Source organism: Heloderma suspectum, chromosome 2 (genome assembly GCF_057233095.1).
Source record: "Heloderma suspectum isolate Gila_16-S chromosome 2, 16-S_ref, whole genome shotgun sequence".
Taxonomy (NCBI): Eukaryota; Metazoa; Chordata; class Lepidosauria; order Squamata; family Helodermatidae; genus Heloderma; species Heloderma suspectum.
The window spans coordinates 5,776,624-5,804,384 of NC_139459.1; the positions used below are offsets into that span (position 1 = coordinate 5,776,624).

Genomic DNA, 27,761 nt, shown 5'->3' on the forward strand with positions numbered 1-27,761 from the left:
CTCAAACAGATCTTGAAGGTCCTCAGATGTTCTCAAATATTGTTAATATTTCTTAAATCATCCCTCAGGAGTTGTTGATATTTCTTAAAGCATATATTATTATGGAACACGTCAGCCCTGTTTCAGAACAGCTTTTTGCATTGGTAAAGCTCTGGAGAGATAATCCTGGAATCCAGCCCCCCCACTATCTTGTGGGGGATACTTTTCTCCAAGATGTTATCCAGAGCTGCCTTGCCCCCCCCTTTAATTCCATGGAGGAGATAAAAAGGTTTTTCAACCTTTTAAAAAGCTGTTTGAGAAAGCTCCCACGGAGAGCCCATGGGAAGCTGCCAGAGTGACATTGGTTCCAACCAGAAGTGTGCCACTGCCTATTCTCAGAGGCACCCCTGACATCATCCCCGCTGCCATGATGTCCCCCCTTGCTTCCCCTCTGTGGCCTCGAGCTTGTGGGGGTATTGACAGTGGAAATGGCGTAGCCGCAAAGGGGCATGCAAATGTTTGGCCGGTTCCCAGGAACGTTTGTCCAGGCCATACCCCTTCCAGCCCACCAAGTATGCAGGTGCTCTCGGAAAAGGCACGAGTCCAGGATGTCAGCGACTTCAAACTCCTCCCCCACAACACCGGAGGTAGGGGGGGGCAGTCAGAATGATGGGGATCACCAGAGACTAGTGGGGAAAGCAAGGAGCGATGAAAAACAGGATGCACCTTCGGGGTGGGGTGTCAGTTGAAAAGCGAAAGGGTTAATCTGGGCCATAATTTGGGAGGGGCCCGTCCATCGGGCTGCAAGCTTCTTAGTGGGGAGGTGAGAGGGGAGGCATCAGGTGGACAACCACACCCAGTCCCCAACTGGCAGGGGCGGACCGGGCTGGCGACGTCGGTCCGCAGCTTCTTTATATGCTACTTTAGCTTGTTTGATGTAGTCCTGTAAGAGGTGGTGCACAGAGTGCAATTCCTCCAAGAATTCATGGGCTGCGGTCACCAAGGCATGGCCGAGCAAGGAGGGGAATGCTTTGGGATGGTACCCAAAATTGACAAAGAAAGGAGTTTGGTGGGTGGAGGCATGGCATGCATTGTTGTAAGCGAATTCCGCCAGAGGCAGCAGGGAAAACCAGTTGTCTTGTTGGTAGTTTACATAACAGCGTAAGTATTGTTCTAGCATGGCACTGGTGCGTTTGGTCTGCCCATCTGTCTGGGCGTGGTGAGCGGAAGAAAGCTGGAGCGTCACATTGAGCAGTGCATGCAACTCCCGCCAGAAATGAGCTGTGAATTGGGGCCCCCAATCCGAAACAAGCCCCTCTGGCTAGCCATGCAGCCAGAAAACATGTGACAAAAAGAGTTCTGCCATCTCTGCACTAAGCGGGTCACCCCCCCAATTGCAGTCATGAAGCCCTGGTAGTCTGCCAGCAGGGGTCATTAACGAGGAGAAGCGCTGAAGCCCATTTTGCCGCCACACCTGAAAGCATGTTAATGATAAACCCCACACGAATCTGGTTGGTCTGGAAGTCTTCCGGCCGGAGGTGCATGTATGGTTCGGATTGGGCGTGGAAAATTTGAAATAGTCCCTTGTTGCCACAAATTTCTCAGGAAGCGGCATCGGGCATTTTTGATGGGGAGCGATTGGGGGTGGAGGGGGTTGAGCGGCCACCTGTAAGGCTTGTACAGCACCCGTCAATTGATTGACCTGATCGCAAGGGCCTGGTTCTCCTGCGTCAGTGTGTTCAAAGCCTGTTCTATGGCGCTGTCCCAAATTGCAATCGGTGAAGAGAGGAGAGAGAGAGAGAAAAAGGGAACAGTGGGCAAGCTGTCAGGATTCCCTTTTGTCCCTGCTGAACTTCAAATAGCCATATCAAAACACAAATGAAAGGCTTCTATCCGCGGCTCTTTAATACTTCACTGGGTCATACAGATGCAAATTGTCAGTAACTCACAGTCTATAGAGGAAATGCCTTCAGGGAGTTCAGAGGGAAGCTACAAAGTTTGAAAGTTGCCTACCATTTGAGAAAAGGCAGGCACACTTTCCTAACTTAAGGGGTGGGGGTGGGGATCTCCCTCTATCTCGTGAAGTCTCTACACATAGCTGTTCCCGCCAGGCCAGTCAGGCAGACCGCCTAAGCTCTGCCCCTGCCATCTCTCTCTTGGCTCTGTGCCTGCGCCTGGCGTCTTAAGAATTCAGGCTCTCCAAGCCCCACCTCTCCCTGTTTGCTATCTCTCACAGCTGTGACAACTGAAGTAAAAAACTATATCTGTAACCTAGACAGACGTTTGTAATATTCCTGTCTATATTTTATATTTTACATTTCATATTTATTATGCTCTATGTTTTTATTGTAATGCAATGTAAATGTGCCATATGATAGATAGATAGATAGATAGATAGATAGATAGATCGATCGATCGATCGATCTCTCACAGGGGTGTGTGAAGAGAGGCCCTCTCCGTCCAGCTGGACTATTGAAACGTGAGGAGTCTGTCTCTCCCCGCTCCCTGTCTGGGAAAGTTCCTCCCCCATGTTTTGCGGTTCCTCTTTGGAATCTGAGCTACTCCGCCACTGCCTATGCTCAGAGGCACACCTGACAGACAGGTTCATATGAAAAGGTATACCCAGCAACAGATCAATCTTATGGGGTTTCTGTTCATCTGTGGTGTTCTCTTTGACTTTGCTGCTGCTCTTGTTGCTGCAAACTCCCCCCCACACACACATGTTTGTTGGAGGGAGGAGGATGTGAGGGCAGTTCTCAAGAGCACGTAAGCACTAAGGATATCTCCATTAATTTTCTTGACTTGCCTCCGCATAGTTTGGCCATTCATATCATAGAGACTCGGAGTTTCCTTTTCAGGCTCTGTACTGTCTGGATTCATGGAAAGAGTCTTGCTGTTTCAAAATATTTTACAAAGGAGCTCTGGAATGATATGCACGTATTTGGCAACCACCAACCCAGATTGTTCGTTGGAGATAAATTATGCAGAGTAAGCAGAATGTTTGCAATTTGGGGTGGGGAGGGAATTGTAGACTTTTATCTTCATATTTTTGTTAACAAGCAACTGGATGAAAGGCTTGGGATTCATGCAAATGAACAAGGAAGACGTCTGTGAGTGTAGGGTTCTGTGGCTTTTCAGTTTAGAAAACAGATGAGAGATAATAGTGGTTGGGTAGGGCTTTTTCTCTGTGTCATTATGCTGGAATTTGGGATCACTCAGTGAAGTGGATGGCAGTTTCAGAAGAGGCAAAATGACTTACCGTTTCATTCAACCCTCTACATATCATCATTGCTTGAGGGCAGGAAGTGAGGAGTAGGGATGCACACTCCAGCCCTGCCCCCAATGTCCCCATGTGCATCGGCTCCCTCTGACATGGGAAGGTCTGAAGTGGGATTCTAAGTGTGTTCAGCTATGTCCATCGTGGTTCCCGATCTGGGAGTTCTCAGTTCCTGATTGTTAGGAAAATTTTAAGTGTTTTCAGTCAGATGTGCTCTTCAGACCTTCTGGTCAGACATGGGATGGTTGGGTGTGAAGCCAGCTGCTCAGGGACATTGGGGTGGGCCTAGTGTGCACAGCCCTGCTCCTCCTCCATGAGTTCAGGCAGTAATAGCTAACTAGGGCTATAATTATTAGCCATGGTAGCCAAATGGGACCTCCATCTTTGGAGGCAACATATTGGTGTAAGATTGTTGCCTTCAGGGCTTGCTTGTTGCCTTTCTGGAAGTATGTGGCTGGCTGCTCTTGGAAACCTGTCACTGGGTTAGATTCATCTTTGGTCTGACCTGACAGAGCTGTTCCTTGGAGACAGTCTTGCATTCTTAGGGGTGATTTTCCGGACTCCACTTCTTTCCAGTCTCATTCCTACCCTTTGATGGTACAAAATCACTCCAGTGTGAGTCGTTTGCATATTCCAACCTTGGAGGATTTTTGATGGCTGAGAGCTCCTTGGCTTGCTTTTCTCCTTTTTAATTTACCAGCTTGTGAATGTTTAAACAAAATGAAACTGGAAGCCGAAGAACATCTTGGGATTGTGGTGCTGATGGTTTTGCCGCTTCCTTTCTCAGCCTGCTGTAACTCAGAGACAGGAGCCCTGGTGAGACATAGGGGAGCTGTTGTCGCTCGTCTCCAGGCTTCCCTCTGAAGAGGAGCAAGCGTGCTGCTAAAGCGACGGCTGACAGCCTGAGTTATAGGGATCATTTCAGTGTCTACTCATGTTTGAATAGAGCAAAGAAAGCTACTAGTAAAAGCAGCAGCAGCAGCCTCCACACCCTCTTTTCATACAGTATTACTTGAGAAGTCGGCATTGTAAATGATGTCGCAATGTGCATGTATTAATGAGGGGTATAATAGGCTTCAGAGGAACTGGCCGATAAGATGTGTTAATCTTGTATATTAAATAGTCCTACAACAATGAACCTTATAATGAGGCTGTTATTAAATCTTTTCTTTGCTGGCTTCAATTCAGGACAACTAACGCTCCTCTGTTTGGCACATTTTAAGCCCCTTTTTAGAAGCGGAAGTAGGAAAATGGCCTAACTGTGTTTGGCACATGTGATGGGAATGTGAGCCTCTTTCTGTGTGTATGTTCACTGTCTGATTGGCAAGGAGTGCTAAAACTCACTCAGGATTTGTCAGCGTGACCTAGACTCCTGTTTCAATGCTGTGGCTTGCTCCCCACCCTCCCCACCCCATCACAAGCACTGTAAACAGATTGTGTTCTAATAAGGTTAGAAAAGCTGTCAAAATAGCTGCTGTTTTGAAAGGGAAAACTGCAGCACACTCAAGCTAATGCTATGCTGGATGGTTCTAATGAGAGCAGTCCAGAGACAGCTAGCTTTGTGGTACCTCCGAAAGGGCAGGACGCCTTGTCTTGTTTGGATATCCTTGTTTAGCAGCAGCTGTTCTCTGTACAGTCGTAATGGCTGATTTGTTTTGATCCAAAATGTTTTCAGGGCACAGGCTTTAGAAACAAGGAAATAACTTCAGCCCAATGTTAAATGTGCATTGAGTGAGTTGGGGGTGGGGTGAGGGATGGAAAGGCGCCTGCTATGTAAGAGGCTGTATAAGAGTTGATCATTGCAAGGCTAAGGATGGAGTCCTGGGTTTTGTTTTGTTTGCCTTCTCCAGTGTGTGTCTCGGCTTTCTTTCCCTCAGTCCCTTTCTGCAGTGTAGCAGCTCTCTGTGGGATCATCTGTGTTGAGTTACATGGGCTAACTGTGTGGAGGGCTGGTTGGTACTTTGTGGGAAGTGGTTGCACTACATAGCCTGTGGTTCCTTCCACTGTCTCATTTTGTGGGTGACTTAGAGCACCCCCAAAGGAATACGCCAGGCTACTGGTGGTCTGGCATCTGGCCAGACTTGCAGGGAAGTGCCGTTTCTCAGAATTGGAGCTCTCATTCATGTGGTTTGTACATATGGCTGCGAGTGCACAAATCATTTGGCTATATGTACAAATTGAACATGTGGAGCAGCTGGTTCTCTTGGTGCCTCGACATGAACACTGCTTGGTCGCAACACTGTCATGCCTCCGAAGCACAGGCTGCCATAGTGTGAACTGGCTTTATGAGGATGCGGCTTTTTCCAAAGTTAATTTGGGCATGGTGGCTGAAGAAACCTTGCTGGGATTCAAGGGAAAGTGCGAGACGTGCTCTGGTCCACAGGCACATTGTGCAGCAATCTTGCTAAAGCTAAGAGTGTCTGTGGTCTGGTCAGTGCTTGGATGGGAGGAGGGCACTGAGAAACCTCACCTTTCTCTCTTTGAGTTCCCTGGAGGAATTGTGGCATACAAATGTAATGAAATTAGATTGACTAAGGCAACAGTGCCTTTGGCTGAGGTTCTCCAGTAAGCGAGAAGCTGCTGATTATTAATAGGTTCCCCACCTCACTTTTTGGCTTCTAATTTTTATCAGTTCATGTTGGTTGATTGATTTAAATTTAGTTTCATTGCAGATGTTAGTGAGTACAAGGAAACGGTTGGGGTGGACAGTGAGCTCGAGACAAGGTTTTTTCTCCTTATATCTAAGGAGTGGGTTCTGATTATCATAGCTTAGAAGGAGCTTCCATGGTCATACATTATAGCTAAATCATCCCTGGAAGCAACTATGAAGGCTCGTTTTAAAAGTTCCTACAATAAATTGATTCTGTGTTGGAGAGTATAGGCAGCTACCCACTGAAGTGAAAAAGAATCTACTATCAATCTCATTTTTCTCTGTGGTCCACATGGAAAGATTTATGTACATAAATACATTGAGAACAAGGATTGCAGCTTCCAGTGAGGAACCCTCAAGAACAGGGCCATTTTCCAACTTCATTTGTGAAAATCTAAATGCAGTAAGTCTTTGCATCCATGTATCTCCCCAGAAAAAAATGCATTGCAGCATCCACTTTCTACTAGTGTAGCACAGCCTTTCCCTACAGTGAAAGGACTGGAGAGACCCAAATGCTGTTACTGCACTGTGTCCCCTTGTCCTGCTTACTCACTAATCAGGCCTTTGAGTTTGTTCTTAGCTCAGTGGTAAAACACATGCTTTTTGTGCACAAGGCCCCCGGTTCAAGCTCTACTTAAAAGATCTTGCATAGTAGTGCTGGGAAAGACCCATCTAAGACTTTGGAGAGCTGCTCCCTATCAGAGTAAAGTGTACTGAGTTAACTAGAACAATGATCTGGCTAGATATACGTCAGCTTTGTATGTTCCTATATTCTATGAAGAGTTTCCTGTTGCCATGGATATGACTGACCATCTTTTGGCTCTTTCAGATATATCTGATGCCATTCCTTAGATCCACTGAATCCCTGTTTCTTACACGAGTTCTCTCATCAAATTACGGAACTAATCCAGGTAGCTGGATTGAAATACTCATGGAGGCATAGCATTAATGTAAATTTTAAGAATCATTACCTGCTTGTAACTCCCAGGGATAAATGTATGTATTCAGAAATATGCAGGTGTATGTTTCACAAATCCACCACTGTACTGCATGGGGGGGGGGGAGAGAGAGAGAGAGATCTTCACCTTGAGGCTCTCAGCTTTCACTTGGGTTAAGGGTGGGCATCATGTTTTCATGGTTGTGGAAATAGCTTGAAAGTGTGTAGACAGCTGAGCAAATTCTCAGAAGGGAGGTGTGTGCGGATGATTAGTTGTCTTGCTGGAATTAATCAGGACTTCCAATGGTCAGAGGTGGAGTGGTACGCTTAATTTCTTGTCCTCTAACGGGGGAAAAAAATGCAAAACCGGCTGTGCCATTTGCTTGGGAACAGCTAAGTAGCAAATGGTTTATATTAGCATTCCTATGGCTACGGTACTGCTATTATTTTTTCTGGGCAGGGAAGCGTGGCCTGTTGCTGTGGCCATTCTGTCCCAGCGCTTGCTCTGTCATTTCACCTTTAACCACTTTCAGCTCAAAATATTTATTTGCATGATCCTGCAAAATGAATGTATTCAAATGTCTTTTTCATAGCTCATAGTTGTACTTTTAGTGCATTGTACATAGCCCTAGAAAGAGATGTCTGAAAGCTCATGTGTACTAGTCTTGGATGGATCTGAGAGGGATCTGGTTCAGACCTCTTTTTACATCAGCTCCTTAATACATTTTACATCAACTTATTGGATGGCCTCAGTTTAGTCTGACAACCTCAATTCCTCGTGTAAATTGATTGACAGTAAATTGATTGACAACAGGGTGCCTATAAGGGCAGTTGAGAGAGGAGCTGCTAAGTATAGATATATAAGCCCATGGTTTGCCTCTGCCATAGTCATGCTTACCCATCCAGCGTTGGCACTCCCCTTCAGACCGTGTGCAACTCCTAGGATGGAGTGCCTGCATGGCCAAGCTGCACCACAGACTGTACACTCTTGGTGTTTAGACAGGCTTTACCTCCTGGCTCGTCAGCAGCATTGCTGTTGTGGACAGGGTGAGGGGAGAGGGAAGCAAGTGCCTTCAGCCATCCTGTTCCACTATGCCAGATTCTTCACCAGGAAAGGCCTGGGCTGAGTTAAGGAGCATTCAGGCTACGCTGCCCTAACAAGGTAGGGCTGCACCAAGGGAAGGAGGAGGCCCTCTCTGAATGGCTGCCACTGAGACCAGGAGGCAAGTGAGGGAAAGTGGGGGGAGGGCAGCTTCCCCACCCCTACCATCATCGTGGTGAGCAAATACTCTACGCTATGCTTTATTATTATTTTAGAATATTTACATACCACTTCCATTTATATACCAGTATTTTTATACTATACACTGACAATAAACTGTTGTGTGGCACCCCTTTTCACTTTTCTGCCTCCATGACGTTCATGTTATATCCATGTTATAAATGTATCTGTATGGAGCATCTTCTTTGATTTTAGTGCTGCTAGTGCTGAGGAGTCCAGTGTTCTGCCTCAAGCATTTGCTGAAAAGACCCCAGTTGCTTTCTGGAATAATTCTTCACCAGGGAAATTAGTAGAGGTTAATCCCCACCAGGTAGAAATTCATGACGGGAACATTTCTCTGTAATTGCAAGTCCCTGGACAAAACAATCAGCAAGAAGGAATGGGGTGCCCAGGCATCATTTCAGGGGGCAAAGTCCTGATAGTTCTTGCAAAGGGTTGTTGTTCAGTCGTTAAGTCGTGTCCGACTCTTCGTGCCCCCATGGACCATAGCACGCCAGGCCTTCCTGTCCTCCGCTCTCTCCCGGAGTGTGCTCAAATTCATATTCATTGCATCGGCAATGCTATCTAGCCATCTCATCCTCTGCCGTCCCCTTCTCCTTTTGCCTTCGATCTTTCCCAGCATCAGGGTGTTTTCCAGGGAGTTTTCTCTTCACATTAGGTGGCCAAAATATTTGAGCTTCAGCTTCAGTATCTGTCCTTCCAATGAGCAGTCAGGGTTGATTTCCTTTAGGATGGACGGATTTGACCTCCTTGCAGTCCAGGGGACTCGTAAGAATCTTCTCCAGCAACACAGTTCAAAAGCATCAATTCTTCAGTGCTCAGCCTTCCTTATAGTCCAGCTCTCACAGCCATACATTACTACTGGGAAAACCATAGCTTTGATTATACGAACTTTTGTCGGCAAGGTGATGTCTCCGCTTCTTACTATGCTGTCTAGGTGTGCCATAGCTTTCCTCCCAAGGAGCAAGCGTCTTTGAATTTCATGGCTACAGTCACTGTCTGCGGTGATCTTGGAGCCCAAGAAAGTAAAATCTGTCCCTGCTTCCATTTCTTCCCCTTCTATATGCCAGGAAGCGATGGGGCCAGATGCCATGATCTTCGTTTTTTTAATGTTGAGTTTCAAACCAGCTTTTGCACTCTCCACTTTCATCCTCAACAAGAGGCTCTTTAGATTCTCTTCGCTTTCTGCCATAAGGGAGGTAGTAGCTAAAGAGCCCCCTTCATGGATCACTGCCTTGTTGTGGCGAAGGGGCTTGCGTAACTCAGTGAAGCCATAAGCTATGCCGTGCAGGGCCACCCAAGACGGACAGGTCATGGCAGAGAGTTCTGACAAAATGTGGTCCACTGGAGAAGGAAATGGCAACCCACTCCAGTATTCTTGCCAAGAAAACCCCATGGAACGTATCACAAGGCTAAAAGATATGACGCCGGAAGATGAGCCCCTCAGGTCGGAAGGTGTCCAATATGCTACTGGGGAAGAGCAGAGGGTATTTCCAAGTAGCGCCAGAAAGAGTGAAGCGGCTGGGCCAAAGCCGAAAGGACACTCAGCTGTGGATGTGTCTGGTGGTGAAAAGAAAATCCGATGCTGTAAAGAACAATATTGTTTAGGAACCTGGAATGTCAGATCAATGAATCAAGGTAAGCTGGAGGTGGTCAAACACGAGATGGCAAGATTGAACATCGACATCTTGGGAATCAGCGAACTAAAATGGACAGGCATGGGCGAATTTAATTCAGGTGACCATCATATCTACTATTGTGGGCAAGAATCCCTTAGAAGAAATGGAGTAGCACTCATAGTCAACAAAAGGGTGGGAAAAGCAGTACTGGGGTACAATCTTAAAAATGATAGAATGATCTCAGTACGAATCCAAGGCAAACCATTCAACATCACAGTAATTCAAGTCTATGCCCCAACCACTGAGGCCGAAGAAGCTGAGGTTGATGGGTTCTATGAAGACCTACAACACCTTCTAGAACTAACACCAAAAAAAGATGTCCTCTTCATCATAGGGGATTGGAATGCTAAAGTAGGAAGTCAAGAAATCACCGGGATAACAGGCAGGCATGGCCTAGGTGTACAAAATGAAGCAGGACAAAAGCTAATAGAGTTTTGCCAAGAGAACATGCTGATCATAGCAAACACTCTTTTCCAACAGCACAAGAGGCGACTCTACACATGGACGTCACCAGATGGTCAATATCGAAATCAGATTGATTATGTCCTTTGCAGCCAAAGATGGAGAAGTTCCATACAGTCAGTAAAAACAAGACCTGGAGCTGACTGTGGCTCAGATCATGAGCTGCTTCTTGCAAAATTTCGGCTTAAATTGAAGAACGTCGGGAAAACCACTAAACCGTTCAGGTATGACCTAAATCATATCCCTGATGAATATACAGTGGAGGTGAGGAATAGATTTCAGGGATTAGACCTGATAGACAGACTGCCTGAGGAACTATGGACGGAGGTCCATAACATTGTTCAGGAGGCAGCAACGAAATCCATCCCAAAGAAAAAAAATTGCAAGAAAGCAAAATGGCTGTCTGATGAGGCTTTACAAGTAGCTCACGAAAGAAGGGAAGCGAAAAGCAAGGGAGAAAGGGGAAGATATATCCAACTGAATGCAGAGTTCCAGAGAATAGCAAGGAGAGACAAGAAGGCCGCCTTAAATGAACAATGCAAAGAAATCGAGGAAAACAACAGAATGGGAAAGACTGGACATCTCTTCAAGAAAATTGGAGATCTCAAGGGAACGTTTTGTGCAAAGACGGGCATGATAAAGGACAAAGAAGGCAGGGACCTAACAGAAGCAGATGAGATTAAGAAGAGGTGGAAAGAATACACAGAAGAACTATACAGGAAAGAGCTGAATGTCCCTGATAGCCATGGTAGTGCGGTCACTGAACTTGAGCCGGACATCCTAGAGAGTGGAGTCAAGTGGGCCTTAGGAAGCATTAGTAACAACAAAGCTAGCGGAGATGACAGTATTCCAGCCGAGCTATTTAAAATCCTAAAAGATGATGCTGTTAAAGTGCTGCATTCAATATGCCAACAAATTTGGAACACTCAACAGTGGCCACAAGACTGGAAAAGGTCAGTTTACATTCCAATTCCAAAGAAGGGCAACGCCAAAGAGTGTTCAAACTACCGCACAATTTCGCTCATTTCACATGCCAGCAAGGTGATGCTCAAAATCCTACAAGCTAGGCTTCAGCAGTATGCGAACCGAGAACTACCGGAAGTACAAGCTAGGTTTCGAAGAGGCAGAGGAACTAGAGATCAAATCGCCAACATTCGCTGCATCATGGAGAAAGCAAGAGAATTCCAGAAAAACGTCTATTTCTGCTTCATTGACTACGCTAAAGCCTTTGATTGTGTGGATCACAACAAACTGTGGCAAATTCTGAAAGTGATGGGAGTACCAGACCACCTTACCTGTCTCCTGAGAAACCTGTACGAGGGACAAGAAGCAACAGTAAGAACCAGACATGGAACAACCGATTGGTTCAAAATTGGGAAAGGAGTACGACAAGGCTGCATATTGTCACCCTGCTTATTTAACTTATATGCAGAGTACATCATGAGAAATGCCGGGTTGGATGAATCAGAGGTCGGAATTAAGATTGCTGGGAGAATTATCAACAACCTCCGCTATGCAGACGATACCACCCTAATGGCAGAAAGCGAAGAGGATCTCAAGAGCCTCTTGTTGAGGGTGAAAGAGGAGAGTGCAAAAGCTGGTTTGAAACTCAACATTAAAAAAACTAAGATCATGGCATCTGGCCCCATTTCTTCCTGGCATATAGAAGGGGAAGAAATGGAAGCAGTGACAGATTTTACTTTCTTGGGCTCCAAGATCACCGGAGACGGTGACTACAGCCATGAAATTCAAAGACGCTTGCTCCTTGGGAGGAAAGCTATGGCCAACCTAGACAGCATAGTAAGAAGCAGAGACATCACCTTGCCGACAAAGGTCCGTCTAATCAAAGCTATGGTTTTCCCAGTAGTAATGTATGGCTGTGAGAGCTGGACTATAAGGAAGGCTGAGCGCCGAAGAATTGATGCTTTCGAACTGTGTTGCTGGAGAAGACTCTTACGAGTCCCCTGGACTGCAAGGAGGTCACATCAGTCCATCCTAAAGGAAATCAACCCTGAGTGCTCATTGGAAGGACAGATCCTGAAGCTGAAGCTCAAATATTTTGGCCACCTAATGCGAAGAGAAAACTCCCTGGAAAAGACCCTGATGCTGGGAAAGACTGAAGGCAAAAGGAGGAGGGGACGGCAGAGGATGAGATGGCTAGATAGCATCACGGATGCAATGAATATGAACTTGAGCACGCTCCGGGAGAGAGCGCAGGACAGGAAGGCCTGGCGTGCTATGGTCCATGGGGTCACGAAGAGTCGGACACGACTGAACGACTGAACAACAACAACAAGCTAAAGAGCACAGAAGTGAACTAGCTAGTGCAAAAGTTGTGGGTCTACAGAATTGCTGCTGATTATTACCATTTGCAAGGTCTGTCTGAACATGTTGAGACAACCAGATTCTGTCCATGTACGTTAGAAGAAGAATCATGCGGACGGCCTTCAGAATTGTTAAGCTGCTGTTATATCCCACCCATTGGCCACTAAGGGGAGCCTTTGGTCCATTTTTCATCTCCATGGAGCTGACCAGTGCTTTTTGTCAGCTTTGCAGATGCACATATGGTAGAATATTATCGTTTTATGGTTACAATTATGAGCAATTTGATACAAAATGACAGCTAAATTATGCAGCGTTCTCTATATTTGTTTTAATTTTGCACTTTAAATATGTAAAGGGGAAAGGGAGAAAAAAGTACACCTATTTCTTTATGTTTGGAGGATTTAGTCTCTCCTTTTTTTGATTTCCCTGTCCGTCATGCCCCTTTGTTATAGCTTGGGTTGAGTTTACTTTCTGTTGCAAATGGAACATGTTTTCTCCCATAGATCCTGTATCTTCAAGAAAAAAATTGTGTCCTTTCTTCTCTCTCCACCACACCAAGACTTAGGCTGCTAACAATAATAATGAATGGAAGCATAGATGGTAACAGTTCCTGGCTGCTTCTTGTTGGAGGAGCTTTGATCACCTGAGGGCAAGCCAAGGGAAGCCTGTATACTCCCAAAGTCAATATGGATCTTGGTAGAGCATCTGCAGAATTTAAACCAAGAATAAAGCTTTGCTATGGTGTATTCTGGCCCCTTTTTCTTTTCTTTTTAATAATTGATCTGCAAACTGCTCTGGGAGGTTACAGATTGAGGTAAAATGTTTTTAGGGTTCAGATGACTTAAATAAATAAATAAACCTCTGTCTGACAGGAGGAGGATTCTTGACATAGTGCATTCCTCTACAGCCACCATACTATTCTGCTCACTATTGTAGCAGCTTCAGATCATTTTGGGAGAGGTCAAATTGCATGAGCATTGCTTCTTCTTTTCCCCGTTACTATGCCAAAGTACATATGGGCTAAATCCAACATTACATTATTGGACTTCTGTTAGCCCTAATAGTAGGCCAGTAGGGAACTGAGGCTGAGAGAGAGCAGATCTTGTCCAAGTCCACAGCTGAGGTGTGATTTGAACCCCAGGACTGCAAGTCTTTTGCCGGGATCCAGTGGAGAAGCATATAGGAGAGAAGAACATGCTTCGTTGCTTAGACAGTGGAGCATACATGCATTCCCCCTTTTCTGCTTGCTTCCTGGCTTTTCCTTTCTGACTATCTGTAGCTATAAAGAAGTATTGAAAGTTTATGCTTTCTCAACTTTAAATGGAAAGTGATGCCTTTTCTCTTTTAGTTGTTGCATGGATTGACAAATGTGTGCTTCTGAAAATGGGTGTGATGCAGGGTGAACATGGGGAAAATATGTATTAGTCTTTGTTCCCTTCTGAGTTGTAGATGATGGTATGAAAATATTGGCCAGGGGGAAGTAGCTTGAAGCTATGGACAACTGTTGGTCCAGTGGCAAACTCAAACAGGATGCCCATTCCCAAATTTAGATCGGAAATGAGATGAACGTTCTTCAAAAGAATGTTCTTTTTGTGAACCACCCAGAGAGCTTTGGCTATTGGGCGTCATGGAAATGAATGAATGAATGGCAAGTGAAATTCTGGGTGCCGGTACACAGAACCTCCGACTGCAACATTTAACTGGGCTCGTCACTAGAGGTTTGATTAGGGTCAAAATTCCCCTGTAAAGGTGTTGGTTTTTCTTCCCTCTAGGTATTGAGATAGGATTGTGGAATGGAGTAGTTGGTGTTAGAACTTCTAAAAGAGCCGAAGTCATTACTAGGCTCTTCTAGAAGTTCTAACTTTTTTGACTTAATTTTTTTTAGCCTTGCCCTGGTTACATCCTGACCAAATGGACAGCTGAGGGGTAATAGGCACGTAGGTATGGGCCTTTCTCGGCACTACTTCATTTTTTCCCCTTCTAGCTACCACACCTCTGATGATAATGATCTATGTAGTTTGGGCTGTGATAACATACATCTCATCGGCATCGATGGGCTAGTGCCTGTGACAAGTGGCACAACTTTTCTGTCTTAACTCCCCCCACCCCAATGTTTCAATGGGATGTATTAATCCTTTGATAAGCTCTTTGCTCCTCTAATAAACCATGAAATATCTCCTTCTAGTGCAGTGCCCTGCAATTTAGTGAAGGCTGTTACGAATCTATGTGTTCCAACAGTCCACATTTTTTTTAAGCAGCGGAAAGGCCATCTCCTTAGCATCGTGACAGGATGGCTGTTCCCTCATGCATTAATACATGGACTAGGTATTTATTTTTTTCCCCAAGTATTTTTGGATTGACCCTCCGCTCAGTGAGTGCTCAAGGCAAAGTACAAATAGAAAAATATTAAGCCACTTGGGCTGGGTGTGCTAAGAATAAAAGCTATTTTTTTTCCATTTCATCTGAAACTGGTCCTACTAGTTTAGGATACTTGTATATTCAGGATTTTGCTCGGTGAGATCAGTTAACAAGGCACAGTTTAAGAAACTGCATATGAAAGTGACCAGACACTAGGACTGAGCCAAATATTTGCCATTGCCAATTTTAAGTAATCCATGATTCCACCAAAGTGCCCCCCCTCCCCCCAGAAAAGACTTAGTGCAAATATTAATCTTCTTTAATTCTATTTGGCACAATATTTTCACCTTGGTAATCCTGTTTAATCAGAGATCATGGGGTAAGTGGGAACTCATGACTGGACATCTGATGTGATGCTGTCCCCAGATATCAGTGGGTTGATGCAACTAAACAGGTTTGGTGATATGATGATGTTACTCATGGCAAATGGTGGCAACTGAGAATGATTTCAAGTGAGGATAGGTTAATGAATAAGCAAGTACTTTTGCAAGGAGTGCTAAAAAGAGAGGCAGTTTTTGGCAATATCCAGAACATTCATGAAAAATAGTGAGTAGTTTTTGGTTCAGACCTACAGAAACCCAAAAGTCTACTTTGAAACCTGGAACCCACCTAAAACGCTTAAAAAACATTTTCGCTTTGAGGTAGAATTGAATATAATGCAGTGACTATAATTTGAAGTTTTCTTTGATTATTTGGTTTGGCAGCAGTCTCTGCAATTTTGTGATTCTCTGTTGTCCTCTATGTTTTGGGGCTTTAAATTTGTTATTTTCAAAAAGCCTCTCAGCAGACCAGAATCCAAGTAGCTGAAGGAGCAAAGGCATGTAAATCTCCCTTCAGTAGTTCATGAAATTTCCATCTTGTTTGTAGAAATAAATCTTATTGGCAATTTTGACCGATGTAAGCTTAGTGCTTTTTGTGGTTTTTAGAATCAATTTTAGCAGCTACTGTGCAGGTGGTATGGGTGGAGATGGAAGGATTATTTTCCCAAACAACTCATTCAGCTGATTAGGAAGCTGCATCTTTAAGTTACTCTGGCCTTATTGATGCCAGATGGGAGCAGAAAAGATTTGAATTTGATATCCTGGCTGTGCCAACTGAGAGCTGGAAATCTTTCCCTTTGTTTGGAGCGCTGGTACCTTTTTCTTAAAGGCAGGTAACCTCTGCTTGGCTCATTAGTATGCACCATGTGTCATCCCAGCTCACTTCAAAGTGTAATCAAGTCATGAACTAATTATGATACCATATTCCCAAAGAATGTAAATTTAATTTCCTTTCAAACACTATGGGAATGTATTAGCCATTCCTTTATGTGAATGCTATACCGTTCAACAATAGAATGACAACACTTCAAATGGAAGTGAGTGGTTTAACTTCTGGAGGTGTGGTGACCTTTTTCTTCTCTTCTCACATTTGTACCTTGGTTTAATTAACTGGCCAACTGTTTGTTAGCATTAAAATATTCAAGGCTCCAGTTCCCAGTTTCTTGTACGGAATAGGCTTCATTTCTGCTTCACACCACCACTTCTGTGTTTTTGCTGCCTGCTTTCCTGAACATCCCAATTCTCTGGGGGATGTTGGCTTTTCCTGGAGTTCACAGCTTGAGTAGAACCTTTTCATTATTAAAGAAGGGCCATGTTGGAAGTTCCCAGTAAGGTCTGTAGCTTGCTTGAGCTAAATAGTCCATATAAGCTCAGTTATATTAGAACAACAGAAGTTGTTCATAAAACATTTTATTACCTTCTGTCTTTTTTGCACCTTCAAATTTTAAGTAAGAAAGCCTGCAGGAGAGTAGCTCAGTGTTACCCTTTTCCACATCTGTGATCCACGTCATCCCTGTTTATTAGGTTCTGAAAGTCAATGCAGTACCTGTTGATTGCTGGGTGACATTTGGGTTTGTGGGTGGAGTTGAGCTGTTCTTTTTAAAACCAGGGTTGCCATGTCTCTGATGTTGAAGGATTTTATAATAGTTTGCTGAAAAATAAATCTAAATTAAAAAAAGTGGAACTGTGATTTATAAATGTAGGCTGTCACTTTGGGGAGGAGTTTTATGATCGTTAGTTGAGTGTTCTTTTGGAATAGTAACCTAGGTTGAGGAACAAAAAAGCTTTTGAGCTTGGTGGAAGCTACCATAGTGTTGGACACAGGAGACCCAGGTTCAAGCCTGTTCTTAGCCATAAGTTCACTGAATGTTCCTTGGTTGGGAGGACTTGGGGCCAAAGCAGACCTTAGGGATCTGGTGATGTCAGGCAAGGATTGTGCTTGTGTACCACCAGATGAGACCAAAGGTCCATCTAGACCAGCAATCTGTTCCCAACAGGGAATCTCACAACAGGGCATGAAGGCAACTGCCTTGGTCGCCCTGTGGGATGACCTCTGCTGGGAGAGGGACAGGGGGAGTGCGACCCTGTTGATTCTCCTGTACCTCTCAGCGGCTTTCGATACCATCGACCATGGTATCCTTCTGGATAGGTTGTCTGGGTTGGGAGTTGGAGGCACTGCACTACAGTGGTTCCACTCCTACTTGGATGGCCGATTCCAGAAGGTGGTGCTGGGGGATTATTGCTCTGTGCCGTGGTAATTGTGCCATGGGGTTCCACAGGGCTCTATTTTATCCCCCATGCTGTTTAACATCTACATGAAACCGCTGGGGGAGGTTATCCGGAGGTGTGGGCTGAGGTGCCATCAATATGCGGATGACACCCAGCTCTACCTCTCTTTTTCATCAAAACCAGGTGAGGCAGTGGCTGTTCTGAACCACTGCCTGGGCACGGTAATGGACTGGATGAGGGCCAATAAACTGAAACTCGATCCAGACAAGTCGGAGGTACTGTTAGTGGGTGGTTCGTCTGCCCGGCTAGGTGATATTCAACCTGTTCTGGAGGGGGTTGCACTCCCCCTAAAGGATCAGGTTCGTAGTTTGGGGGTGCTCTTGGATCCAGAACTGTCACTTGAGGCACAGGTGAACTCAGTGGCACGGAGCACTTTTTATCAGCTTAGGCTGGTATACCAACTACGCCCTTATCTGGACAGAGATAGCCTAGCTACAGTTATCCATGCTCTGATAACTTCTCGTCTGGATTACTGCAATGCGTTATACGTGGGGCTGCCTTTGAAAATGGTCCGGAAACTTCAGCTGGTCCAAAATAGGGCAGCAAGATTGTTAACGGGGACTGGCCTGCGAGCTCATATTACGCCAGTACTTTTCCAGCTGCACTGGCTGCCAGTCCATTTCCGGGCCCGATTCAAAGTGCTGGTGTTAACATTCAAAGCCCTTAACGGCTTGGGGCCAGGTTACCTGAAGGATCGCCTCCTCCCATATGTGCCTGCCCGGACCTTAAGGTCATCATCAGAGGCCCTTCTCCGTGAGCCCCTGCCAAAGGAAGTGAGGCGGGTGGCTACTAGGAGGAGGGCTTTTTCTGTTGTGGCACCCCGGCTCTGGAATGAGCTCCCTAGTGAGGTTCGCCTGGCGCCTACATTGTACTCCTTTCGGCGCCAGGTGAAGACCTTTTTATTTTCCCAGGCATTTTAGCTTTCTACATTTTTATCTTTGCTGTTTTAAATCTGTATTTTAAACTCCTGTACTGCTGCTAGGTTTTATTGTGGTTGTATTGTTATATTGTGGTTTTAATGTTCTATATATTTTAAATTGTTTTATTGTGTGTTGTTTGGTTTTAGTTTTTGTGAACCGCCCAGAGAGCTTCGACAATTGGGCGGTATAGAAATGAAATAAATAAATAAATAAATAAATAAGGCAAATCCCCCGTTTGATCCTAATTTCTGGTGTTCAAAGGTATACATTCTCCGAGGATAGAGGTTCATCCAATTATCATGGCTAAAAGACATTGATACAAAGAAAACTACTGCAAGAAGATTAGCTACATCTGCAAGAATCTCTCTAGCACCGGTAGCCTAGAATTGGTCATGTGACAAGGCCTGAACCCACCCACCCCTGGCTAAGGGCTTCTGGGTGAGCTTCTCTTGGGATGAGCAGCCAAAATTGGCAGCTGCTCTCTGTCACGGGCACTTTCAGGTAAAGCATGTTTAGCTACGTAATTTATATTAAGTGAGCTTGAGAATGCTTCTCTCCCTCTCACTTCCCCAAGTGAACTGGGCTGGTATTTATTCCAGAGAACTATGAGTGTATAATTTTGTGAACATCTTCAAAGGTGCTGAGCAGGGAATATTTCTGATGAACTGCTTGTCTGCTGTTAACTGTTAATGGGTTGTATATGTAAGAGAGAATTAAGCCATTTATTTAAAACCTGTGGTAGGGTTTCATGGTGCGGAGCATATGTTGAGGCAATCTAATATGGTCCAATCCAAAGCTACCATAACAGATTTCATGCGCATATGACATTGCTCTCTGTATTAAAAAAAACAACTCCCCTCCCGCCCGCAATTTGCAGAAGTGTTTCTGCAGTCCCTTCTCTGTATTGATTTCTCATCCACATCCCTACACTCATCCCAGCTCAGTGGCATATATGCACTCACCTACCTCCATTTGTGCACTCTGCCTAGCCACTGATCACTGCAGCAGTGCTTCCACCTCACGTCTTTGCATCTTCTCCCTTCATGATGGCAGTTTAACTCCTTTACAGTTAGTATGTTTGTGAACATTCAGTGTTGTCATGGCTAGAGAGGTCTCAAAATGTTGGGGCCCGTGTTTTTCTCCAGTTTTGTCAGGTTGCTTTATTTACTGTGATTTTTAGGAGTGTATTAAAAACACTTCTTTTCCCCTGAAAAATGTAAGTGCTGGGTGGGAAACAAAGGAAAGCAATATTGTACAAAGTAAAAGCTGGTTCATAATAGAACACTAATAAACTAGGAAAGGAAAATATTAGAGGGGCAAATTCAAATGGGGCAATTCCTGCACCAGTTCTCCTAGGTTTCTTCTATTTTGTTACTGGGGGCTGCATACGTTTGTAATTTCTCTCATACAGTACCAGGTCCCTGAGAGCTGTGGAGGAGGCCTGCTGTTTCCACTTGTCCTAGTGGGGTGGACCCTTGAACTAAATAGTGATGAGCTCCATTGTGCATTGCACATGTGGAAAGTAGCCTTCGAAAGGTGAGCGAGCAAAGAAGCATCTAAGTTTGATAACGATGGGATTGGTTTTTTATATTCTGCCATGTAACTTGGATTTAAATGAATTTGCCTGTAATTTGTCTTCAAATGCCGACATTTAACTCTTGGGCTGTATAAATGAACGGGCTTTTTCAAGAGTAAAATTCATGCCTTGCGTCCAGACTAATACATTCACCTACTATAAACATTACTGCTGATGGTTACAGCTGGCATAAAAAATTCCTTTTATATACATCATCATCACTGGCAAAGACTCCAGAGACCACCACAAATCATTTTGGTTTTTTTTTTGGTGTATACACCGGCAAAACACTGAACTATAAAACTGCCTGAGCTCCACGTCTGTCGGCTGAGAAATGCAATTAGCTTATTTAAACCCTTGCTTGTGCCATCTTTTTGTTTCAAGCAGAGCGAAGGGATTTCAAGGGGCTCTCTTTATTCGGCCCAAATTTAAGGAGGGTCCCTTTTTTGTCCAGTTGGATCAAGTGGAGAATGCTTTGGGGGGCCCTTTGCAACATTTTAGAGGAAAGACACAAAGTAAAATGTTTATGAAAAGTATGGGGTTTCTCTATCAGCTTCTTGCATTGTCAGTTAGTACAAGGGGAACCGTGAATACTAGTTGGGAAGGGGTTGATGACTCAAAATCTAGGGCAGGCAGAGTTCAATAAGCCTTCTGTAGCATGATTTTCTGCCCTTTTTGAGCATCCAGATGGCATCTAGAGAAGTCCTCTGATAGCAGACAAGCTGGTACCTTATTGTGTAGTAACCTGCTTTGTTGATTTCCAGTTTATATGCAAACACTGCTTGGTTCAGTGCTTACCCATAAACTAGGAAGTCAGCAAAGGAGTTAGCTACAGGATAGCCTCTGTGTGTGCTTTTGGTAGGCTGCTCCGGCCATGGGTATTGCACAGCCCAATCTGGTCGTAGACTTGTCATATATTATAGTAAGGACAGACAGAAACTAAGAGAGGAGGTGCCAATGAAGTAGGCTTGAGGTATGGGGTGGGGGGGAGTGGGGAGAGGAGATTGAATAATGTCTGCAGCGCTTCAGAAAGGCATTAGGTGCTACCACCCTTTCACACTTCTAGCTGCTTCTTAATTTTCAAACTGTTCTCCCCCCTCCCCCCATAGTCTCTCTGAGTCTCCCTTTTTAGGGTTATAATCATTGGGGGCTGGGGGCTCCAGTTTCAGAGGGACGGTGATTCCACTCTGGGTTTTAATTCGAACCAGCCAGAACTCTAAAGGTGCTATCGAAGGTGCTGAACCCACTTTGTGGATATAGTGCAGCACCTTGGATAGCACCTTTAGAGTTCTGGCTGGTTCAAACTAAAACCCAGAATGGAATTACTGCCCTTCCGAAACTGGAGCCACCAGCCTCCACTGGTTGTAACAAAGGATAATAAAGCAGTGGCTTTAATTTATAGAACTCTAATGGGTAACTCCCACCCTTTCTCCATGCATTTTTAGCAAAGATTAGAATTTATAATGAAAAGTTGTAGCAAATCCCCACATCAGGTTGGAGAAAGGGTATGTTTGGTTCCCTTCCTTACTAGTGGCGTGTTGTTGTTCGCCTCTGTTTGGAGGAATCTTTTTGGACAGCGAGCCCTCGCCTTGTCTGCATGCATAATTAAAAGCGCAGAGGTGGGGAGAGTAAAAGGCGGGGAGGGGGATGCCACGTAAATGGTTTACCATGTTAAATGAGCAAGGGATGGAATTGCATAGTGACAGGTGAAGAGCCAATTCATCTCCTCGCAGAATTTCAATGCTGCAAGCAAGGCAGGGCACTTTTGCTAATATCCTTGCAAATGCCACAGTTTGCCGCTTCTCTAGATCACTGTCCAAAACTTGTCGCCGGCCTCCGAAAGGCCTGCCAGGCTGTGCCGGCATCTGAGCCATGGGGAGTTTGCGAAAGGCTTTGCGTTTGGGAACGTAGTCAAGCAAATTGATGACCATGCCGGCCGCTGATGAATAAATCATCCACACTTACCTCGTTTGCATCTCTGTGCACATTCAGCCTGTTTTTACCACCACTGTCTCTTTTTCCATTCTTCTTGCACTTTCCAGTTGAATTATGATGTTCCGTCCCATCCTACACTTTGCATCTGCTTTCTGTGGACCTTAGAGCAGCCAAAACGGTGGTCGAAATAATAGCAAAAGGGGATGTTGGGGGAGCTAAACTATTTGTTTATTGGAATTTGTACCCTGCTCTTCAATCAAATTGTCAGGGCGTTTTACAATAACATTATTAAAACAGGATACGTACAATAAAACATACAATTAGGTTAAAATAGCAGATTTGTAAAAATAATACAATAATATAAGATGTGAACCAGGATGGAACAAACCAGCATAGACTCTGGCCTCATCCACGGGCTAGAGAACCGAGGGCCACTGGGGGGCTGCACCTCCTGCCTCCCAGGATGAACATCATCACAGGGGGGAGACCAACCTGGTCCTATACATCAGTATTTGCTTTCCTTCCCCTCCTTCCTCCCAATCCCTTTTCCTTTTGTGTTATGTCTTTTAGATTGTAAGCTTGAGGGCAGGGACTGTCTTAATATTCATCTTTGAAATATTAAAGGGACTGTCTTAATATTAATCTTTGTAAGCCACTGTGGGAGCGTTTTTCGGCTGAATAGTGGGGTAAAAACACCCCCAAATAAATAAATAAATAAATAAATAAATAAATAAATAGTCTGAGAAAAAGAAAGGTGGCATCAGAGTGCCATTAAAGTAGGTGCCAGGTGAGCCTCTGGGAAGAACATTCCAAAGTTGGGGTGCCACCATTGAAAAGGCTCTTCCTGTTAGCCACCAGACGCACCTGGAGAAGAGCCTCTGATGTTTTTAGTGTCCATGGAGGCATTTATGGTGACAGGTGCTCCTTCATGAAGTCTGGTCCCAAGCCATAAAGGGATTTAAAGGTCAGAAGCAGCACTTTTGAATTGGGCTCGGAAACCAACAGGGAGCTAGTGCAGTTGGCAAAGCCTGGGTGTGGTATAACCTTGTATTTTAGAGGATGGATGACAATGCTGAAGAACGCTGCCAGTGGTAAGAATGTAAGCATATTTCACTGATGGCATTATTATGTGTATGTGGCAGGTCCAGGAGTAGGTATGCTGACAGGGTTGGCAAAGCCATTCAAATGACTGGTCAGTATTCCATGAAATCCAGAATGGCAATGTGTAGGTGGCAATTTATGTCACTGTGGTGTCATTTGTTTGCAAGCACTGGTGGCTGCTTACCTGCCAGCCCTGTGGCAGCCGGGGGCACACCTAGCAGCATCGCAAAGCTTCTTCTCCTGGCCACCTGCTATGACTGCAGGCATCTCTGAATAGGAACACCAACAGTCATCAGTCACAAAGGCCACTGCCTAGGATCACCTGTGACTCCATTTTGTTTGCTGCAGGGACCTGGGAGTTGATGAAGAATCTGCCTGCTGCCTACTACTTAGCAGAACTGTCTTTAAAAACTGTCTTTTAAACATAGCTAGTCTGCTGCCTACTTTTTTTAAAAAATAGTTGCTGTTACTTTGCCTTATTTCTGTTTTAATTTCATTTTCTTTTCATTTTGTAACTGTGGGCTGACCCTGGTGTTTCAGGATAAAAGCAAAAGAGAAGAGTGAACAGTACAGTGAATGGTACAGTGAACCATTCATATTTATAGAAACATTATCCAATTTTATTAAAAGTTATGATGGTTTTGTTGAAAAGTTAATTTTATTTTTTTCACAATAAGAGTTAACTACTTTCAGTAATTAACATATTGATGATGAAATCCTCTTTTTTTGTTCTAGTAAAGTTAATGCTTTAAAAATACTTGACCATTATTATGACATGTCACATACCCAACCCTGTATGATGGTATTATGGAAAGTGTGGACACCAAAAGTTGATGAAAAATGAACATGTGGGGTGGAGTAGCCAGGGTAAAGTGAATATATTGCCCAAACCCTGTAGAAGATGAATGTGAATAAGTTAAGCTTGGAAATCTCTACATGGCTAAATCTATAAAACAAAATTCTGTAATACTGAGCTATGGATGTGGGTTTGGGTTTGCATTTAGTTTGGAATATAAGTCATGGGAGATGCATCTTTTTGCTTATGACTGTCATAACTTATCCTCTGAAAGATTCCACCTTCTTGCTGCTCTAAAGTTGTCTTTCAGTCTGTGTGTTATGACGGACTTCTTAACCAGATGACTAAACTGCATTTTCACAGAATAAATGGCAGTGTGTTTGTTTGACTACATCTCCCTCCCCTTCCGTGAGAAACGTTTTCGTCCTTAACTTCCTATCTCACCCCTGCAGCAGCAATACAGAGAGTGCCAGGAACTTTTGAGCCTTTATCAGAAGTATCTCTCGGAGCAGCAAGAAAAACTAACACACTCCCTTTCAGAGCTTGAAGCTGCCAAGCAGAAGGAACAGCAGGTAAGCAAGCGTCTCATCCACACCACCATTTATTGCTTCCTTTAGATGGCTGTTACCAGCCTATCAAACTGGGCTCCACAGCCGTGAAAACCCAAGCATTTAATTGGCTTCTCTGTGGATCGTTCCCTTCTCATGGGGCTTAGAGGTCAGAAACTCCTGCTGAAAGGAATCTATGGAACAGGAAGGCAGTGAAATCATTGATCATAATAGGGTGTGCAAGAAACCTATTTCTTTGTTGACCAAATGAAAAGGATAAGTTGTGCGATGTTTGCCTCCCTTCCCCTTTCTTGGTACCACGTCCAAATGCCATGGCACCGTGGAGCTTCACTGGCTTTACTGATTAATTCTGTTAAGGATTGATATCCTGCCTTTCCCATTTGCCTCAAGATGGCTAAAAATAAGAGCATGCAATATAAAACAATGAAAACCTTAAAAGGAATAATGAAATAAAACATCATAAAAAAACAAGTGCTCCAGCAAACAAACCATTGATTGCAGAGGACTCCACCTTCCATAAAGGGCTCCAGATACCATTAAAATAGGGCAGGCTTTGTCTGCTGCCTAAAAGATAGTAAAGAAGGTGTCAGGCACATATGCTGAGGGAATGAGTTTTGCAGTTTGGGTGCCTGTACAGGAAAGGTTTCTTGCTCTTTGGACACCACCTGCCTTACTTTATTTTGATGTGAGCCTTTTGTAGTTTACATTCTATATGATTAGGTGAATGGAGGAGTGGGCTTGAGATGTGGTGCGTACAACTTCAAGGAAAATGTAATTTTTGTAAAATATGCATGTTTAAAACACTTTTTAAACGTGGATGCAGGCTGGAAGAGGAATGGAAGAAGGTGAGTTTGGTCAGAAGAGTATGGTCTCAGTTTAGCAGGGGCTGCTTAACTGGTAGCTTTACTCAACAAAACAGCTTGTCAGCTGACAGTTGAGATTCTGAGTTGTATTGCTAAAGTATTGGGAACTTTGCCTGTGCTCAGAAAACCAAGTCAAAATTTCAGCGTTAAAATGTTTTGTGGAGCTCTAGAGCAAGGATGGGGAACCTCTTTCAACCCAAGTGCTGAATTCAGTTTTGGAAAAGCATTTAGGGACTACACTCCAGTGGTGGTTGGGGTCAAAGGCAGAGGTGGTGGGGTGGGGGGAATACTCACATTTTGTAGCTTAGAGATCTCATTGCCAGTAACTAAGCCTTAGGAGAGCTATTTCAACCTTAGAGAATGGGGAGGGGCGGGGGAAACTGCACAAAAGCTGGGAAACCACCAAACGGTGGTGGGGAAAAGTGGGCATGGCTGTGTAGAGAACCCCGGAGGGCTAGGCCTGAGGTTTCCCACCCCTGCTCTAGAGCCTGACGCAAACAAAAGTTCTCTCTGCTGTTTTGGAGAATCGTCTTAGGGCTCCATGGACATGCAAGTGTGAACCAACCCTCGTCCTTTGTGTGGCAGTCCAAAGACAGAAAGTGCTGAGGTACCTTAGGCCTTACTGGCTTACTGGGGTGTGACTTTGAGACCTAATTTTTCTGGATGCATGGAAGAATGGACTGAGAAGGTGGCATACCTGAAACGTATGGCTGCGATCTTCTGAAATACTTTGGGGGATGGCAGGCCTTTGAAAATAAAGGGGTTCTAATCTTGCTCAGTCTCTCTTCCTGGATTTATGATCTCGTCCAATCCCTACTCCCCTCCCAAGTTTCAAATGCAACTAATATTCTCAATTTAAACTAGCACAGAATGAATGAGGTTTTCGAGCCATATTACTTCAGCTTCTGAAGTTGGGCTTTTTCTTTGTAATTTCCTGTCACCTTGAGTGGAATTGTCCACTCTGTCACCTTGCTCTTGATGCTGCTATTTTGCCAACCAGTTCCTTCTCTGTGACAGTAGAGTGCACTCAACTGTAGGTGGAACCCAGTGGGACATGAGTTCTGTGGCCACCACTGTGACCAAATACAGAACTCTGAGGACTTCACCGCTGGTTTCAGAGTTGGCTGCGACCCATTTTGTGAAATACTAAATTTTAAAGATATTTCAGAGTAGAACATACTTAAAGGCTATGATATTCTGATAGATGGCTATTTGGTGCCACTTTATGACTGGCTTATGAGTCTAATGACGTACAGCCTTCTCCCAAGATCCTTTCCAGCTGTGCTTAGTTAGATCCCCATGTCACTTACGGCACCATGAATACAAATGGCCCAAGAGGAGCACTGTAATGTGAGTGGTTTTGGCTCTTATTCTGACCTCTCTTCCTGGTGCCCGGAGAGTGGAAAAGTAATATAACAGTCTGTTGGCTGTGAGGCTTTCCCTTACTACTACTACAACCACCACCATGTGATGCAGTGGAAATGAAGGGACATCTAAGAGCATGGCAGGGTCATGCTGGGGGAGGTGAAAGGGGTCTAGACAATGTACAGGGGAAGGCTTGTGGAAGTATGTGCATGCACAGTAAGCAGGAAAAACCTTATATGGGAAAACTTAGTAAGGAATCCTCTTTTTCTGACCTAAGAAGAGACTTGTTGGGTCAGACCATAGATCCATCTCATCCAGTCTTCTCTTTGCAACAATTGAACAAAACATCCTCAATGAATATCTAATTCTAATCCTTGTTAAAGCTATCTAAGCTATGAGGAACGCAGTGTTCAACCTGATACTGATGGTGGTACTGACACTTACATACACCGCGGTAAGAATGTTGCACAAAGAAATACATTAAAGTTGTTTCCTCTGAAACCCCAACTTTCAGTCCAAAATATGAACCCAGCAAACTTTTGGTTCAGCTGTACTTGGTAGGTCTCTGGGATATGGAAGAATCTTTTATCAGTGGATAGGGTCTGAAATGAAATGGCCTTCAATTCACAGTCTGGTGATTCCATTCTGAGCGTCTGTCTTGGCATGAGCGCCGCAAACTTACTGGGGAAAATGGTGCCGAGATGATTTAAGACGGAGCCCTTGTGGAGTCAATAATCAGTAACTGGAACGTGGCGCTTCCTTTTTTTGTGTGTGAGATAAAGTTAATTCCATTTGAAAAGATACTTAAGGTGACATGAATTGAATTATTCAAACCGGCTTTCTCAGCATTAACTCTAGGTTAATATCTCATGATGCCTCTGGTTTCATTATAGGAGTTTTAAGTACATAACTTTTTATAATAAATTCAATACTGAGGAGCTGGGCTGAAATTGGTTTACTTTCTAGCGAGCCATAAAAAAGCAGCATTAATTGTAAAGTGAATATTAAAGTGGTCACT

General features: G+C 44.3%; 1 protein-coding gene across 16 annotated transcripts in view; it reads left to right on the plus strand.

Annotated features, from left to right (window-relative positions):
- Positions 1–27,761, plus strand: part of KIAA1328 (KIAA1328 ortholog) — a 282,897-nt gene that overhangs the window by 93,547 nt on the left and 161,589 nt on the right. For all 16 annotated transcript variants that reach the window (XR_014787484.1, XR_014787486.1, XR_014787485.1 and 13 more), the window contains one exon: positions 24,391–24,518. Coding sequence is in view for 13 of the 16 variants with exons in the window: in XM_084832825.1 (XP_084688951.1) it covers positions 24,391–24,518 (128 nt within the window). In the remaining 3 variants the exon portion in view is untranslated. The remainder of the gene's footprint in view (positions 1–24,390; positions 24,519–27,761) is intronic.